Source organism: Myodes glareolus, chromosome 8 (genome assembly GCF_982192425.1).
Source record: "Myodes glareolus chromosome 8, mMyoGla1.1, whole genome shotgun sequence".
Classification (NCBI taxonomy): domain Eukaryota; kingdom Metazoa; phylum Chordata; class Mammalia; order Rodentia; family Cricetidae; genus Myodes; species Myodes glareolus.
Genome location: NC_142033.1, coordinates 82,319,206 through 82,337,702, shown reverse-complemented (window position 1 = coordinate 82,337,702; position 18,497 = coordinate 82,319,206). Strand labels below are relative to the sequence as shown.

The window sequence follows — 18,497 nt, the reverse complement described above, 5'->3', positions numbered from 1 at the left end:
CTGGGCCGCCCTCTGGGTGCTACAGGTGAAGGCATGCTTCACTGAATGTCAGATTCCTCACTCTTGTTGGCTTTTTTGTTACTTTTTTTTTCTCGTCTGCTTAAGCAATGGCTTTAGCAAAGAGCATGCCCATGTTGCCCTAAACAGCAGTTTACAAAACATAGCCAGCCCTGAACCTTGTATTTCCTGATGGACAGGAATCTACTAGAGAAAACAAGCTAGTGACTGTCTGCTTATGACCCCATTCTGCAAATTATAGTTTTCGATTTTTTTTTTTTTGAGCTGCTCTGGAATTTAAAACCGCACGTAAAAGTCCCTATCTGTTCTTAAATATTAAGACATACGGATGGGGTTTGGAACGGTTCCTGACTAAGGGAGAAGGCCTGGCAGGCCTTTAGGAGTGGGGCTGCCAGCTCTCTGCATGGCGGGTGGGAAGGGAGCCAGCAGCCCCATTGCCTTAATTGGGAGCACAAGTGAAGAGAATATCTTTGAAGACACAGTACCCTCAGCCCCGGGGAAGCTTCATAAAAGGCTCTTAAGTGTTGACAGTGTTGGGCTGTGTCATTTTTGTGTACAAAATTAGTCACATCCACATTGGTCCTCACAGCGAAGGGACCTCTGGCAGGGAAAGGCAGTGTTTCTTCCTCCAGAGTGGAGGGAATCTTTTCCAGTGTTCAGTCCTGTGACTCCACCCCTAAGACGATTATAGCCTAAACAACACAGAATAAACAAGTTCATACCTGTGCAGGGAATTCCAGGTCATGAGCCTTATAAAGCAGTGTAAGGACTTCCACTTCCTGGCTATTAGGCTTATGACGGAGGCTATTAAAGAACATCATTATGAAAGGAGTTTCCATACCCAGTTTCCCCCTCCTCCTCCCTTCTTCCTTCCCGCCTTTCCTTCCTCTTAAATAAAGGAGACTGTCTTTTCTGGGAGGAAGCAGCAAGACGGCGGGTCTGACATTCACACTGCAAAGAGCGTGCCATCCTGGGAAAAAGGAGTGTTTTCACAAACACACAGCTGGATAGTCTGCAGAGGGGACTGGGCTTGTTTGGACGGTGGTCCTATCCCAGGCCCCCTGAGGGGAAGTATCATTTTGTGGGCTCCTGATAGGCTGCTAAATATTAAACTGTTCAATTATCCATCAAGGAAGATATATAAGGAATTGCAAACTCATGCGAGTCACTGGGAAGAGGGTTTCTCAGCCCACGGGGGAAAGTGGAACGTTTGCTGAGCAGCCCAAATATGAAACAGGAAGGTCCGTGTTACAGAGTCTAAACTGCCTGCCCTGCCATGCAGCGGTTTTTCTGCAACCTGCACAGATGGTAAGAAATCTGACTTTGCAGCACCAATTTTCTTCAAGCCCCAGGAACAACAAACATGTTGAGTGGCAAGCAGACTATAGATGAATTTCTAAGGCAACCAGAACTCCTTGTTTTAAGGGTAATTAGTTTGTGTCCAGGTCTGCCACAGTATATCCTCTGAATGAAGATCATATAGAAGACACCTGCCTCTCCTGTAAGCTGGACACAGGATGCGAAAGACCAATGATTCTCAACCTGTGGGTCTCAATCGCTTTGAGGTTGAAATGACCTTTTCACGGGGGGTCACATATCTATATGCTGCAACATATCAGATCTCGGCATAACGATTTATAACAGCGAAATTGGAGTTCTGAAGTAGCAACGAAATAATTTTATGGTTGGGGGTCACCACAACATGAGGAACTGTATTAAAGGATCACAGTGTTAGGAAGGCTAAGAACCACTGGGAGTCTCCACAACTTAATTAAAGGATGACAGCGTTAGGAAAGTTGAGAACCACTCACTGCTGTAGGCTCTGAAGAAGGTAATGTCTAACACTCAGGTGAAAAACAGTGAGGACAGAGTTAAGAAAGGACAGGAGTTACTGTGGTCAGAAAAGGGATACCTTTGGGGCAGAACCTGTCCACACCTGCTCCCATAACCCACATCATAAGGGATCGCTTCTGGACAAGACAAGCACCAGGCTTCCCTGGATTCCCAGCTTAAGTTTATCTCCTCTCTTCAGATGAATGATTCCAGCCAACATTGCTTTCAGATAGTTTTCTGGTTCAGTTGCCTCAAGAAGACAGGCTCTCTCCAGATAGCAACTTGCACCTCTGTCTAATCCCAAATTATTAGACCTTTTATGGCCAGGCAGCAGCAGCTACGTGGCCCTGAGAGATAAGTCTCTGGAATTTTCCTTCATTGTTCTGTCTCTAGCCTTTGTGAACCAGGACCCAGGCTTTCACGAAACGGCATTCTTGCTAGAGATTTCAGCCTCAATCTGAAATCCTGCCTCTGGCCATCCAACCTCCCTATTGATGTACCTCTTCCTGGTCTCCTACCTTGTTCTTAACTGTTTCTGTGTCTTGTCCTGGTGAAAATCCTCAGTGCAGACTGTCTGCCAAGGACCTTGATTACACTTTGCCTTGCCTCTTTGATGCCGCACGAACCTGTCAAACTGGACTTTCTCTCAGGATTTGTATTATTGACCTTGTGGTATGCCTCGCCCAGAGCTTAGGGCCACGTGCTGGCCCTAGTCCATATAAGAAAGCACACTGGAACCATTTGAAATTTGGCCATGCCTGTAAGTTCAGTTTGTTTTAAGACTGCCAGGATATACCTGAAAGCACTTTGCATGCCTAGCACCCAGTTATCATTCAGTCAGCACAGGTCCCAGGTGTGCATGGCATGATACTCAGTATCAAGACATTTTTAAGGTCAGCCCCTACACCTGTGGCATTGGTGCCACCAGGGAACAGGTAAGGAGTATAGGTTTTTCAGCCCCACCCAAGCCGGGCTGAATCAGAATGCCATGGGTGGGGTCCACCAAACTGTGTCTCCAGAGCCCTAAAGGTTCAGACAGGATCCTCATCAGGAGATCTGCTGACAGCAAGCTCTGGGCAGTGCCCTTGGCCAGGTACTGTGTCCTGACAGTGCGTTTGGGCTCTTCCTGGCCTGATGCCATGAGGAAGGAGACCGGAGTCTATGTAGTCTACAAAGAGGCCTCGTCATCTCTATCTCCCAGACAGAGTGTCTTCCATGCCTTCTACCTATTCCATCTGTCTCAGGGAGTGGTATAACAGCAGGCTGCGATCTCGATAGAAAGTCCCTTCAGTCCAGGAAGGCAGTTAACTTATGGCCCCTCTGGCTTTGGTCTGTTGGCCTCTGAGTGACCCACCGGCACGGGGACAGTGGTGGTGGTGGTGGCACAGACCCTTCATTTCTTGTTCAGTCTCTTAGTAAGACTCTGAAAACAGTCACATAAGACAGAAGATCAGTTTCTTATTGAAGTCACTGACTCAGAAAAAAAAAAACTATTTTTGAACTTTGTATACATTTAAAAAGCAATATATGTGTGTGTGAAAAAGAAATATATATTTCATATATGTATATGAAAAACTTTTTTTCCTTTTCCCCTAAGATAGGGTTTCCTGTCCATCCTGGAACTCACTTTGAAGACCAGGCTGACCTCGAACTCACAGACATCTGCCTACCTCTGCCTCCTGAGTGCTGAAATTAAAGGTCACCACTGCCTAGCGGAAAGCAATATTTTTAAGAGAAAGAAGTTTGTAAAAATTCCATTCACTTTTCAAAGACATAATTAGAGTGCCCAGAAACAGTTTCATCTGTGCTATGAATGTTAAAAGGTATTGTGTGGCAGCAGAGAGCAAAGCAGCTAAAAGTAAGGAAAGCCATGGAGGATCAATGGGAGGAGAAAATTAAGAGACCGACAGTTATAAGTGAGCCCTCCAGCTCACCTCACTTGATTTTGGGAGATGGTTACTCCTGCTTTATGCTAGAACTTTTACTCTTCTATTAAACTTGTAGTTTCACCTTAATTTTAGATGGGTGGTTAGATAAAGAAAAGGTACAGAGGGATATTTTGTGTTTTATTCAGATTCCTGAGTGTTCCTATGACATCATCACCTGGGCAAGATCTCTAACACTTTTTAACTTCCTAACATTCCTGACTCTGTCTTTGACTTTCTGATTGCTGAATTTCATTCCTTGGGAGTTAGGGGAAACTATTTTGCAATTCAAGAGTCTGATGTCACTTGCTGAGAGCAGGGTGGTGCTCAGTCACATACCCTGTAATTGTCTGCCAGAGCAGTGTACAATTCACCTGGAAAAGAACAGTGAGCTGTCATTTACTTAACAAACCGTGGCATGGAGCCTGCATCTGGGCTGACAATGTTTAGTGTCCTGAAGGTGTTAATTCAATGGAGTCTCCAGCAACCATCTAAGGCAGACTCTAGCCTAATGCTCTTCCCATGGGGAAACTGAGGCACAAAGCAGTGCAAGTGGTCTCCCCGGGTCAGAGAGGCCACATATAGTGATCTTAGGATTCCACACAACCAGACTATATGAGTACCACGAAAAGAACACTGCCATGGTAGACACCAGTCCCCCACCAGAGGATGATGTCAGGACAGCCGTGGACCAGGCACCAGGACTTCTCTAGGAGATCATAGGGAGGAGGAGAGGCCAGAGTCAGCAGGTTGTGAGAATGATGAGTGACCAAGCAGCCTTGCCAGTCTTTGGAAAACTCTGTGGTGCGGTTACAGGACTTCCTAAGACCGTGTGGAGGCATACACAGAACACTCAGTTAACAAAGTCATCGGTTCTTGGTTCATAGACAACAGGAGGCAAGCTGGGATCTGATGGATCTGTAGTAAAAACCCACAGGGACTGTAGGCAGCTAGGACCTCTGTCCATTTGTAGGCATTGCTACTATGCAGAGAACTGTCTTTCCTTATCTGGGCAGGTTTCTCTAGGAGGATCAAAGGAGCTTTTGGAGACCCGAGGAGCTTCTTAGAGTTTCTCGAATGCCACCAAGTAGCGGTTTAGCAGGTGTGCTAAAAACTGGAAAAATCCTGGCTCCACTCACACTCTGTTTTGAGAAATATATAGTGGTAAAATCACAAGTCCTGCCAGTGAGTGTCCTCTTTTAAATAAACTGTCAACCCCCTCATGGCACATAGTAAATTGACCCAGCATCCTGTGTTTTCTTATATGCACCCAAGTTCCTATTACAACCACATCAGTCCTCAGTGGAAAACTCCCTCAGGGTTCTCACAGTGGGAGTTGACTGGGGTGGGCAGCTACTAAGACTTCAGTCCTATCTGCCCCCACCCCCAAACCTCCTCACCTTTCTATAAAAACTGATCTGTACTGGGTACAGGTTCTAGCCACCAGGAAGGTGTGGGAATCTGTTTGCTTCTCAAGACAGAGTTAGTAATGACTCTGTGTTCTCTGAGTAGCATGCCTAGTGAGCCTTGTCTACTTTATTGCGTTTTGGGGGTTTAGGGTTTGTTTTTTGGTTTTTTTGTGCTTCTCCCTCCACTTAATGATAGGTTGAAGTAGGTGGGTTATTGGTTATTGTTAACTGCTCCAACTCTCAAATGTTGAAATGTAGTTGCAGTTTCCTGGGGATGAAGCACTCTATGGGAAAACTACATTTTTTTTTGTGTGTGTGTGATTTGGGAGGATGGAAGACAGTATTGCAGAAGGATTAGGTCAGGTGATTTTAGAATGTCATAGAAAGTTGAGATTTTCACACTGAGTGATTTGCTTCGACCTAATTGATAAACACTGTCAATACATAGAGTGGCATGTACCGGTGTTTGTTAAGGCAAACAGGTGTGTTCTCTGCAGTGGAGAAAGCCCCAAACGTTGCATGCTCCCTTTATTGGCACTTTGCATTTCAGATATGCTTCTAAGGACTCTGACTGTTCTTCAGACATTAATGTTTGGATGGCAGTAGTTAGTGACTGTGTGCTTTTTGTGTTCTTTGATTAGTTTGTCTTCATATGTTTATATGGTGTAAATAGATTCCCCAGTGTGGTTAGCTGAGACAAAGCTGGAATCAATATCCTTTGGCATGGGTATAAATTGAGTCCCAGCACTACCAGTTTGTAGAGACCCCAGAATGACTCTTCCTATTGCTCATATTAGAACTAAGTATGAATCTATAGTAAGTAGCCCTAGGCTGCCAGAAAGACAGTGAATGGGAAATTAGTATTATTTTAAAGATTTATTTGCATTTTTATGTGTATAAACATTTTGCTTGCATGTCTATTAAATGCATTGTGTATGTTCCTGGTACCATCTAAGGCCAGAAGAGAGTGTCCTAGCACTGGAGTTACAAATGGTTGTGAGTCACCATAACGATGTTGGGAATCAAATCTAGGTCCTGTACAACAGCAGCAAGTGCTCCTAACCACTGTGCCATCTCTTCAGCCTGATGATGACACCATTGTATTGTTTCATTTCAGCTTATCTTTCCACAGTGTCAAGAGTTGTGCCCATGAGCGTCACCTCTGACCTTATTTTATTGTATTGAGCCATCAAAAAGAAAAACCTAGCACCAAAGGGTGCAACAGAAAATTATTCAAAAAATAACATATCAATGGTTCTTAAACTCCTCGACAACAGTAACAAAGAATGAATATCTCCAAACTGCAATATCAGCACACCACAGGCTGCCATCCAAATGAACAGGGCTGAAAAAAATAAAATTCAGAAAAATACCAGCAAAAAAAAAAATACAGGGTTATTTTAGTATTTTTTTTTTGAAAAGATTTCTTTTGTGGAAGGCTTTGTTACGGTACATGGTACATGGCAGTGTGTTTTCTCCTTTTACTTTAAGTTCTGTGTAAAGAGAGCAGTGAGTGTGTATTCAAGCTGGAAGAATCAGAATTCACAGCAGGGCTTATCCTGCTCATTCCTTAGTGTATGTGTGGAGGCTGAAGGTGTCCTGATCCCTCCTACCCAATGTCTGAGTGAACACAGGGTACCAGCTTCATGTGAGTTATTGTCGTACTGATTGGCGCGTGCTCTTAGCATCTTCTTAGAAGGAAGATGTGGTAAGTGTTGCCCTGGAGACAGTCTTGAGTATTTCTTTGGATCAATCAGCTGTCCTGGATGTCCATTAGGTACAATAAATGAATGCGGAATAGGGCATTTAGGAGACTCTTTTGATATGGGATTTGCTCAGAGCCAAGGAGGGAGGACCAGTATGTGTTGTTCTAGTCATCTGGAATATTGTCTGAATTAAGCATGTGCATTCTCCTTCATTTTCTTAACTCTCTCCCTCTCTCTCTTTCTCTTTCTCAACACACACACACACACACACACACACACACACACACACACACAGAGAGAGAGAGAGAGAGAGAGAGAGAGAGAGAGAGATTTCTATTGTTTTGAAGTAAGTTCTTAGTATCTATTATGGTTAGAGATTTTTAAATCATGATATTGAATTTTGTAAGATTTTTTAATATGAATTGAGTGTATATATGTTTCTGTGGTTAGTTTTGATGATATGATATATCACATTATTTTATTGACTTGTCTTTATATATTGAACCAGACTTGAATTCTAGAAATAAATCCTACTTGTTCATGGGATGAAATTTTTTTACTATGCTATTGAATTATATTTGCTAGCATTTTGTTGAAGATATTTTTTTCTCCCTGTTTATTTTGGATGGCAACTTGTGGTTTGCTGATATTGTAGTTGGGAGATTCTTTATTCTTTTGTTACTATTTTTGACAAGTTTAAGAAACATTGGTGTGCTATTTGATTATTTTGTTTAATTTTCTGTTGTACCTTTTAGTTTTAAGTTTTCCTTTTTGGTGAGGTTTAATTTGGTGAGGTGATTCAATCTCTTTATTTGTTGTTGGTATGTTCAACATTCTCATTTATCTTTGATTCAATCTTGGTAGATTCTACCAGTTTCTGTTTGTTAGCTCATTGTTCATCAAAATACTTATCAATTTTTTCAACTCAAAATTTAGTCTTTTAATACTTTATATTTACAAATAACTGAAAAATCAGTTCCATAGAACCATAGCTTGTATAGTTTTTGCTTCTAGAATTTAGATAGTTAACCTAGCAGATCCATGGATTTATCTAGAAGTGGAACTCTTATTTTCATCTCCTATGATTTTGAAAGACTGTTAAAATGTTTTGTTTTTCTTTTAGTAACATTGGTTAGCATTGAAACTGTTAACGCGCAATCATGTAAGCATGAATAAGAACTCGTTTTTAAATTGCTGTCGTCGTCATTGTCTTCTTCCTCTTCCTCCTCCTCTTCTCTGGGCTTTCTCATGCGTTTGCTTGTCTGTCTGTTCTGTCTTACTCAGCTAGACAGAAACGAGCCTACAGCAGTCTTGATAACCATAATTTGTCTTCTCCTTTTCAGCCATGCAATGATGGACCTACTGGTTGATCTTTGCCTTCAGAACCACCTGAATCCTTCTCATCATGTCCTGGAGATCTGGTCTTCTGAGACCCAACAACCCTTGAGTTTTAAGCCAAATACTTTGATTGGGTCCTTGAATGTACACACTGTACTTCTGAAAGAAAAAGTCCCTGAAGACAAAATTAAGTCTGGCCAACCCAAGGTGCCTGAGGTCAGTGGTGCCCGTGTGTTGTCTGAGGATATACAGAGGAACAGATTTGTGCAGAATGTGCAGGAGTGCTAGCGAGGACAGGCTTGTTCTTTGTTTGAGTACCTAACATACAGTGCTTTATTGAGGTTTCTTCTTCTACGCCAAGTGAAGGTAGGTACTAACTGGATTTGCTACAGGAATTAAGAACTCTCCAAATTTACTAATGCTTATGGTTGTAATATTAATCCTTTCTTATTATCCAGTTGGAACTGCTGTAAGGCAAGGTATCCGTCAGAACTACCTTGAAGATGGAAGTGTGGCTAAATCTGCATTTCCCAGCATGGTAGTCACAGGTCCTATGTCACACCTGAGCACTTGAAATATACCTGTATAATCAAGAAATTGATTTCTTAGTTGTACTGAATTTTACTTAATTAATTGATGGCCACTTTCTTGGCACACATATTTCTAGATATCTTTCGGCCCTAAGAGTCAGAGCTCCATAAAAGAGTTTACTGTCTGGGAGTGAGAGAAAGGAGAGGCCCTTTGGAAATTTTTAATTTTTAATTTTTGCTTTTTGTTTTTGGTACTGAGAGAGGAGAGAGCAGGCAGGGCATATAAAGTTGCATGGGTTGGGAAGTAGATTGGATCTGGTAGGAGCTGGGGGAGAGGAAAGAATATGATCAAAATATATTATTTAAAGTTTGTTTTGCTGTTTTCAGGAATATTTAGACTGCTGTGTTCAGGGAATATCTTAGTTGTCATTTTACTGCAGCCATAAATTATCAAGTAAAATTAATCCCAAATTCTTAGAGTGCTTTGTAATATGGTTTTAAGGATGGTCTTTAGGCTCTAGTTAAGGTAGTACTACCTGGATCAGATTCTTGGGAGATATACTCAGCTTTCTTGCTTTCAAAACTGGCAGTTGGGCCATTAATTTGTCTCCTGTTAATTTCTAGTTTTTAATGATTAGTAACATGTAATTGGTGCCTTCCATACTAAATCTGTGAGAGAATCTCAATTATACTTCAAACAAAAGCAGTACTTCATAGAGAAAGGACTTTTTCATATCCTGTGGCTTTTCTTAACTGCCTAGACTCCACCAAGAGTTAAGTCCAGGTTATGTGTGTGGTTCCTCTTGGAGAAACCCAGGCGGGAGCAGTGCCCCATATTCGCCCTAATTTACAGTTCATTAAGTCCACCAAGCCTGCCACTCAGAGCTCAAGGGGACCAAGACCTTTATCTGTCATGCTTCTCACAAGTTACCTTGACCTTTGCAAGGTCTTTGCACCCTGTGGAGAGCAGTGAGCATGAACGGAAGTAGAAGTAGTCCGCATGAAGCTTGGACTCCTACAGGTTCCTGATGGGACACTTAGTGTCCCTGTAGCTACTTATAATTGTTTTTCTTTCTGAGTATTATATCTGGTATTTGAAAAAGACTAAACATATTTCTGGCTTAATATACACACATCTGTACATAGCTCATACACTTATAGTGTATATAATGCCTTTATATATAAACATATATTCACATGTTTATGTGGATATTTTGACTTGTTAAGCAAGCATTTTTGTTTTGTGAGACTTAGTCTTAAGACTATTCATACCATTTACAGAGAGTTTTCTTTCATGCACTCAAGTCTAACCAGAATCTGTGAAAGGTTGTACACATATAGGATTTGAATTTCAATGCCTCGCTGAGGTCAGTTTCCCCTATTGTTTAGTAGTTGCTAATTATGAGAGAGATCCTAGCAAACATCTAATATTCTGTACATTTATTTTTCAGTATTCATTATGTTATTTTTTTTTCTCCCAAACCTACCAACTTTGTGGAAGAATGGCCAGGGGCTGGGAAAGTCCTGCTATACTCAATTCTATAATTAAAACAGAAATTCAAGCAATTATAGAAAGATGCAATCATAGAATTTTTGTGTATGGTGTGTTCTTGCAGAAATCCGTGCGTCTGGTAGTGAATTACCTGAGAACACAGAAGGCTGTCGTGCGTGTGAGCCCTGAGGTGCCACTGCAGAATATTCTGCCAGTCATCTGTGCAAAGTGTGAGGTCAACCCAGATCACGTGGTTCTGCTCAGGGACAATGTCGCTGGGGAGGAGCTGGAGCTGTCCAAGTCCCTTAATGAATTAGGGATAAAGGAGCTGTATGCGTGGGACAATCGAAGAGGTGAGGCTCACCATGATGTGCATACCCTGATGCACAGTGCCTCGGACATGAGGTTTGAACACAAACCCTGTATTCTCTCCTTGCAGCTCTCAATAGCAACACCTAGAAATGGGTACGGGAAGCTTCAGGCACCTCGGTTTTTGTTCAATAGTGAAGTAGGCAAAAGAGGAATTTGGCTTCTTGCCATATCCTATGATGCTAACTCTGTTCCTCTCTCACACCTCTGCAAATGACTTTGGCTGAGTTCTGACTTCCTCTGAACTCTGACGAGTACTAGCAAATAAGAAGAAATGGTGAGGGGGGAGTGCACCTCCCCACTCAGAGACCACTTCCAACATTGCCCGAGTTTTGATCCAGTTGTCATTGCTCCCAGACTTTAGCCTCTGCTTGTATCTAAGATCACTTGCCTGAAGAACATTGACTATCTTCTGAAATCAACCAATTCTGGTTCCCGTGATCAGTCCTACAGATAGATTTTACACAGTTTATTGCCTAGGCTGCACCTACGGTGTGGACGTAACACAGTCATCAGTGCCGTAGATGAGGGGCGGCCCCTGTGTAATGCCGGCACAGAGAAATATGTAGCCAAATTTTTACGGCCGACATAATGGCTTGAAGTTTTAGTTAAATGGCTGTCAGGCAAAAACATAATTGATAGTCCTTGATGTTATAGTTTGAAGATGGACTTTCAATTGTCTGTGGGACTCTGCCCTTGGTCAAGGCCTCGCGGTTGCTATCATTAAGTCAGAGCAGCTGTGATGACCTGCAGGGGACCCTCACAAAACTGGTCCAAAGAACACTACTGCTGCGCTTGTTATTTATTCTCCAGATAGACTGGACTTTGAAAAGTAGGCAGTTGGCCTTTTATATGTTCTTCTATAGCCTTTCAAATACAGCTTTTAAGATAATTTATTCTAATAAAAATGTGTCTTCCTTTATTGGCAAATATGCTGTGAAAACAGTGCTCGTAGTGTCTTCTCTGGGTCCAGTCCATACTTTGCCTCATCTCAGTCCACCCTCTCCCGGGGATTCTGGGGTCATCCCCCCATTTGACATGGAAGAAAGGGTTTTAGTTCCAGGTAGTATAAGGTACATGGAGTAGTTAGATTCCTGGAAAAGGTGCTCTGAAGATTAGAACATTGTAGCCAGTCAAGTTTATTGCTGCAGATGTCTGTGGTACTTGAGGCTGAACTCCGGACCTCATGCATCAGTTTCCAACCATTATCTTTTAAAATCACAGTCAGTAATGCTTTCAGGGTCATCAGCACAGACGGGAGTGCTCCCAGTGTCAATAACACAGACAGTAGTGCTCCCAGGGTCAGCAGCACAGACAGGAGTGCTCCCAATGTCAGCAGCACAGGCATGAGTGCTCCCAGTGTCAGCAGCACAGACAGGAGTGCTCCCAGTGTCAGCAGCACAGACAGGAGTGCTCCCAGTGTCAATAACACAGACAACAATGCTCCCAGTGTCAGCAGCACAGACAGGAGTGCTCCCAGTGTCAATAACACAGACAGGAGTGCTCCCAATGTCAGCAGCACAGATCCAGTTGCTGAGGGATTGTTTGTTTGGTTACATTTAAACTTAGATTATAGGGTGTTTTAAGGGGGGGTGTCTTCTAATATAAAAGAAAAAGAAAACTGTTCCCTGGCAAAGTCCTCTTAAGTCTGCCTCTCTGTTAAAAAGAAGCCCCACACTCACAGGTGTCTGAGACATGGAAGCTGACGCCTTCAGCAGGGCCAGGACACTGAACACAGCTCTTGCATTCTACAGCCATGGGGAGCTTCAGAACACGAAATGCACCCAATTAGCCTTTCCGGTCTTGACCAGAACGTCAAAGACCCAGAATACCCCACTCTCTGCCATGACAATCTATCTCCTGACCCTGTGGTGGGGACCCCTCCCAGCCCAAAGTCAAGCCTTTCACCAGTGCCATGCCTGTGTGATGTCTGTGCTTACCGTCTCCCCACATGCTGTCACCTCGTCCTGCTAACCACGAAACATCTAAGGAGAAAGGTGCATTTTCCAGAGGGTGTCCGGGAGGACCCGTCTCTCTTTTGAAGCTGATCAGCAGGGCTGCTAGGGGTGCCTTTGCAAGAGGGTGGGCAGCAGGTAGTAACCTTCTTTTTCCCCCAGTCCTGCAGCTGCTGGAGAAAGGGGAGACAGCAGCAAGACCTTAAATGATGTTGGCCAATGCCTCAGCCATCTGGACTCTGATGCATGCTTGAAGACTCCCAAGGCTCTGCTGCCCCCTGTGCTCACAGCAGGCCTAGCAGCCTGTGCTGGGGCAAGGAGTCCAGGCTTGGAGATAGAAGCCAGCTCTGACTATATATGCCCTTGTCACTTTTGTGGGTGATGTAACCCACCCTTGAGGCTGAGGGAGCAGTTAGAGTTTTGCTCTGGGCTGCTGCCGGCCTCCACGCTGTTCTCATTCTCTTATTGCCTGCCTTTTCCAGTTCTTCTGACCAAAACGCAGTCCGAGCCTTCCCTGAGCTACCAAGGTACAGTGAGCTCACAGGTTGCACTCTGCATGGCTGCAGATGGGAGGATGCACGGAGGTGGTGATTTGTGTGTGTCAGACCCCGGAGGAACTGAGTTTGGCTTGAGGCACCTCGGGCATGGGATGGGGGCTTGCTGGGCTGACATGAGGTTACAGTTTAAGGTTTTAGTTTCCCAATTGTTCTAGACAAGAATGTACCTGTGTGAGAATTTGCTGTGTTGCTTTAATCCGTAGAAATGGCTGAGACTGTTGAAGGCAGGGAAGCCTGTGGCTCAGAGCTCCAGCTGGAAGTACTAAAATGACACCAGGCCCCTTTGCCTTGTCTGTTGTTCTGACTTCTGGGCTTCCTGCCCGGGTCTGTCCTCCATGCTGCAGGGTATGCAGCAGCAGTATGGGATTGATATTAAACCCCGTGTGTCATAAGAATATAGGTATGCAAAGGGTTAGTTCAAGTTTGGCACTTATTTAGAAAGTCTCTGTGTATGTACATGTACGTTCTCATATACATGAAGAGAGTACACCTATTTACATGCATGTATTTGTGCATATTTGCATAAGCATATACAAACATAAACATGCATGAATTGTGGTTTTAATGAGCCTTTTAGAGTGTACACATGCCCATATGAACATACATGCTAAAAAGTTAATATTCCGATGAGTTTCTGTATTGGGCAGGAAGTTTATCATTTTTGCTAAAATATTTATTAAAACATAATAAGTGATGATTCATTTTAAAAACATTTAATGAAAGGAAATGCAGCATTTGCGTGGAGCCCAAGGGTGTGATGGGTGACCTGAGTGCTGAGGCTAAGTGTCCTTTTCGCCTACCCATAGCTGACCTTCCTCATCAACAACAGGATTTCGCACACACGAGCGCTCTCTTTAAGGAACACCATTGTTCTGAATGCTCAAGACACGTGACGGCTTTAGCCGTTCTGGGAGATTGGGGATTCAGGCAGACTGGGACTGGAGAGAGGAAAATTTACCACATCCTCTTTTACTGCCTTGTGCCTGCACCTTAGGGACAGGCTATGATACGTCCATGTGGGCACTCCCACCTGTTCTGTCTTCCACGGACTTGTTTGGTGGCATTTTTCTGGTAATAGAACTGCTACATTTCCACCTCCTGCATCTAGACAAAGAGGTGCTCTGGATTAGATTCAGGAGGCATTTCCACTTTCTCCTCCTCTTGTGCCTCTCAGCTCACTCTTGTCTTACTGTGTCCTTCATTTGACTGTGTCCAAATAGGGATTGCTTTCTTGGAGACTAAATGTGAGCCTTGAATATAAGTACAAGGTTCACATGCATGATCATCCAAATGATTTCAGTTCTGAAACTACATCTCTCCAGAGAAATCTGTCTGTCCACAGCTCAGTGCCCTGGCAGAGCAGCAAGATGTCTAGGGAGACTTTGCCTGTGCCAATGTAGAGATCTCTGATGCTCACCTCTCGCCTTTCTGTGGTGTTTGTCTTGTGTCAGGAACCTCTTATCGATCCATAGGTAAAGCCTTTAGAATTATGTCATCAGTTTGAGGCCCAGGTTGGGGGTGTGAACTTTGAAGCCCTGCTATACCATACAGTTGTTAGACAGGTGGCATAAGATGCCACCTCTCCAAACACTATGGTTCTGGTGCCAGGACCATACATAACCCATCTTCATGGGGTGCCCTCAGTCCTGAGGCCAGTCACTTTCTATTCATAAGAAGAAACAAAACCTTTCACTTGCTTTCAATCTATCATTTTCATGGATTTTATAATTTGGCCTATATGACAGCAACATATTTTCTTTCTTGTTTGTCTATGGGGTTCTACAGTGTTATCAGTTTTAATGCATTCTTGCCATATACCATTCAATTGTAAAAACCGGTATACTCTGGAAATGTACATGTTAATGCATAAACATGATATTATTTTGTGCTATAAGGTATTTTATTCTTCCGAGTTCTATACTGAGTGATGGTTTTGATGTGACTAATTATAATTATGTATGTGCATGCGTATCTGTACAATTGCATCATGTGAGCAAGTCCTTTGGTTGCTGTGTGATGCAGAGAGCACTAATCTCCTTAGAAGCATGCCATTAAGAGTTCTGGCTTGCCCAAATAGGACAAAGAATCTGCATCCTGCAGTATGGTTTAAGAATCACTGGGCCTGGGTTTAGCTTTGTTGAATGGACAGTATTATTTCATTACAAATTTTTAAAATCCATTGACTTTTATGTTCTTTAACTTAGATAATGAAACCATACATTATTAGATACAAACATTAATGGATGTTTTGGGGTTGATATACTCATGGCAATTTGTCTGATCCCACCCGGAAACATTTCCTCCAGTGGTCTTGAGGTCTGACCTGCAATTCGATTTGGGAAAGTTGACCTTTCTACCCTTCACAAATTACCTGTTTTGTTTTGGGTTTTGTTTGCTTTTTGCGTTCCCCAACTCTGTCATTTTGTTGGAAGATAAGGGCAGGGTGAATGCCCTAAATAAGCAAATGGGAGAATGTAATTTTAAAAAGGAAATATTTTGCAACTAGAGAGAAGACAGCTCAATAGCAATGAGCACTTACTGCTCTTTCAGAGGACCTGGGTTTGGTTCCCAGAACTTATATGACTGTTCCCAACCATTTGTAACTCCAGTTGCAGTGGACTTGACATCCTCTTTGGGCCTTTGTGGGCACCAGACTTGCATGCAGGACACAGGCATACATTGTAGGGAACATTAGTACATGTAAAATAAAATGAACTGAATTTTAATTGAATATAGAAGAAAGATTATGGGGAAAGAATGATAACCAGTATCCCTAGAGATCTGGTTTAGATGGTACCCAAATCTCTTTTATTGTTCCTCCATGTTCTAGGAAAGAGCATGGGGGGCGGGGTTCATGTTTTATTTAGCATTTTTAAACCTTGCGTATAGCTTGTAAGGCAGACTGTTTTTTTTTTTCAGATGTCACAAATCTTGCAGCAGTATTATATGAGCAGCAGCAGGCCGTCTCTTGCTCTTTGAACTTCAGCAGTCAGTCCACAATAGAAAAATAATTGTCAGTCTTGGTTGAACACTGCATTTGCAGACTCAGTACCAAAGCACATGCAAAAGATCAGTCACATTCACATTAACTGTGGTAAAATTGTAATATTTTGATTAGGTAAAATCATAGTTAAGCTTTTTAAATGCAGCTGCTAGCCAATGTAAAATGACACAGTTTGCATTAGCCTTCTCTTGAAGAGCATCGCCACTGAACTTCCATGGATTTGCTTCTTTTCATCTTCACAAAGACCGAGCCACTCTCAGAGAAAATGCTGCCTTAGTACTAAAAACCTGTGTAAGAACTCCATGTGATTTCCTGTGGGCCAGAGGGCTTTGAGGTAGCACCGAAGGCTTTGAATGAAATCGTGATGACTTTCTCCTTAGAACTAACAGATTAAAGGATTCGGTTAAGGCTTTAAGAAGTGAAGTACTTAATCTCATGCTTCAAATGCTGACAAACACAACCTTTTTTTTTTTCTCCTTCTTCTCCAGAAATGTTCAGGAAATCATCCCTTGGCAATGATGAGACAGATAAAGAGAAGAAAAAGTTTCTGGGATTTTTCAAAGTCAATAAAAGGAGCGGCAGTAAGGTAGTGCCATGCGCGCGTGACTCTGGGGTGAAAGGTGTTAGCCTGTCTGGAGATTTTTCTAAAGAATTCTGTTCCACGATCCTGACCCTTCACTCTGTGCTGCAGGCAGTTATTTAAGATAAAGATGTTTAGTCATTGGTAGAGTGGCAAACCCCTGGACTCCCCAGATCAAGGTGAGCCACACCCTGCTGGGTGCCACACTCATATGGCATGCTGCAAGACTCAGCACATAGCTCGTAGGTATATGAATGAGTGAGTCTGGCCTTACTAAGTGTATACCTGGTCAGTCTCCCTTCCTACTTAAAGTAGAAAGTCTGGGAGGGCTGCACTCAATTCCATTTGTATCTGTCTGGAACTGGCCTGTTTTCTATAGTTTTTAAATTTTTTCTACCTTTTTACCAAGACATCAAATTGTTGAACCCTGGAAAGTTGTTTTTGATCTTCTTACTCTTCATTAAATAACTCTTTATATGCGTATTATAGATGTAATATTGTACAATAACTTAAAGTCATACCACAAAGAGTTAAAGTGACAGACTTTTTTTTGTTTTTGTTGCTTTTCACTACTCAGAAGAGCCTCAAAATTATAAATACTGCCTGGCTACGTGGCAAAGGACACACTGACACTCCTCTTTTAATAAGTGTATTTTACTATCATGTAAGATCTGTTCTTTGCCAATAATTATGGCTCAAAAGTCCAAAGTTGAGAGTACAGTGATGGCTTTGTGAGTAAGCGTATTTGCTGTGCATGCATGAAGACCTGAGTTTGGGCTCCCATCTCCTTGTGGAAAACCAGACACATGTGTGTAAGAAGCACATATTCCACCCCCCTACACACACACACACACACACACACACACACACACACACTGTGTTGGTTTTTTTTTATTAAAGAAATGACCAATATAAGTAACTGATATTAATACCACTTTATCAGTTGGCACAGGCTTTTTAAGAGTGAGGAAGGCTTCCAGCTTTACTTTGCAGACCTGTACCTCTATGCTACATAGACTTTTCCTGCTCTTTCCTTCTTTAACCTGCAGCCCCAGAATTATGATTCTCCCTGTGGTTGCTGGTGATGGTGCTAAAACGTAGAAACATAACTTGCTTTGCCAGTGTGCTTGAATGATGCCAGGGCCTGTCCAGTTACGGAGGCATCCAATACCTTCCACTAAGCATAGGCTGCATAGAACTCCAACTTCTAACAGCAAAACCCTCATGTCTTTAGAGATCTCACAGTCTTTTCCTCTTTCCTCTGAAACCTTGGGCTGGTTTTCTCATTCTGATTTGTGAATGATGAGGTATATGATTGTCTATTTTTGTGCTCCTTACCATGCTTTCCTGTGTTATTTGACAATTGTGCTCAGGCTATGTCTCATTAGTGAGATCTTTTTAGCCTTGGGTAGTTCACTCCCCTCCTCCTTGTCTTCCTCTTCCTTTCCTGGCCTCTTTTCCTCTCATGTCTAGTATAAATGAAAGTAAAGAATCAAAATTCTTTAGGGCTCTTAATTGTGTTTTTATTCCTGGTACTGTTTAGATGAGCTTGCTGGAACTGCGTTTTCTGCTGTTCCTTTGGTCACCAGTTCATGATGAAACCACCTTTCCCCATCCCTCACCTTAGATCTAGCTGATTCTGCAATTCCCTCATTCTGTGAGGCAAACCCCGGAAGATACACTTGGTTTAGCCAGTAAGACATCCACCAAAGCTTGAGGTTTAGAGACAACCATATAACCTTTGACAATTAGAAAGGGGCAGACACCAGGAACCCTTGACT

At 42.7% G+C, this 18,497-nt stretch overlaps 1 protein-coding gene across 10 annotated transcripts in view; it reads left to right on the top strand.

Annotated features, from left to right (window-relative positions):
- The window catches only part of Cobl (cordon-bleu WH2 repeat protein), a 228,956-nt gene that overhangs the window by 77,159 nt on the left and 133,300 nt on the right, over positions 1 to 18,497 (top strand). For 6 of the 10 annotated variants that reach the window (XM_085692229.2, XM_087909188.1, XM_085692224.2 and 3 more), the window contains exons 3-6: positions 8,235 to 8,445; positions 10,376 to 10,604; positions 13,058 to 13,102; positions 16,625 to 16,722. In XM_085692229.2, the coding sequence (XP_085548355.2) occupies positions 8,235 to 8,445; positions 10,376 to 10,604; positions 13,058 to 13,102; positions 16,625 to 16,722 (583 nt within the window). The remainder of the gene's footprint in view (positions 1 to 8,234; positions 8,446 to 10,375; positions 10,605 to 13,057; positions 13,103 to 16,624; positions 16,723 to 18,497) is intronic. The other 4 variants (XM_087909189.1, XM_087909192.1, XM_087909186.1 and 1 more) reach the window with 1 other exon arrangement.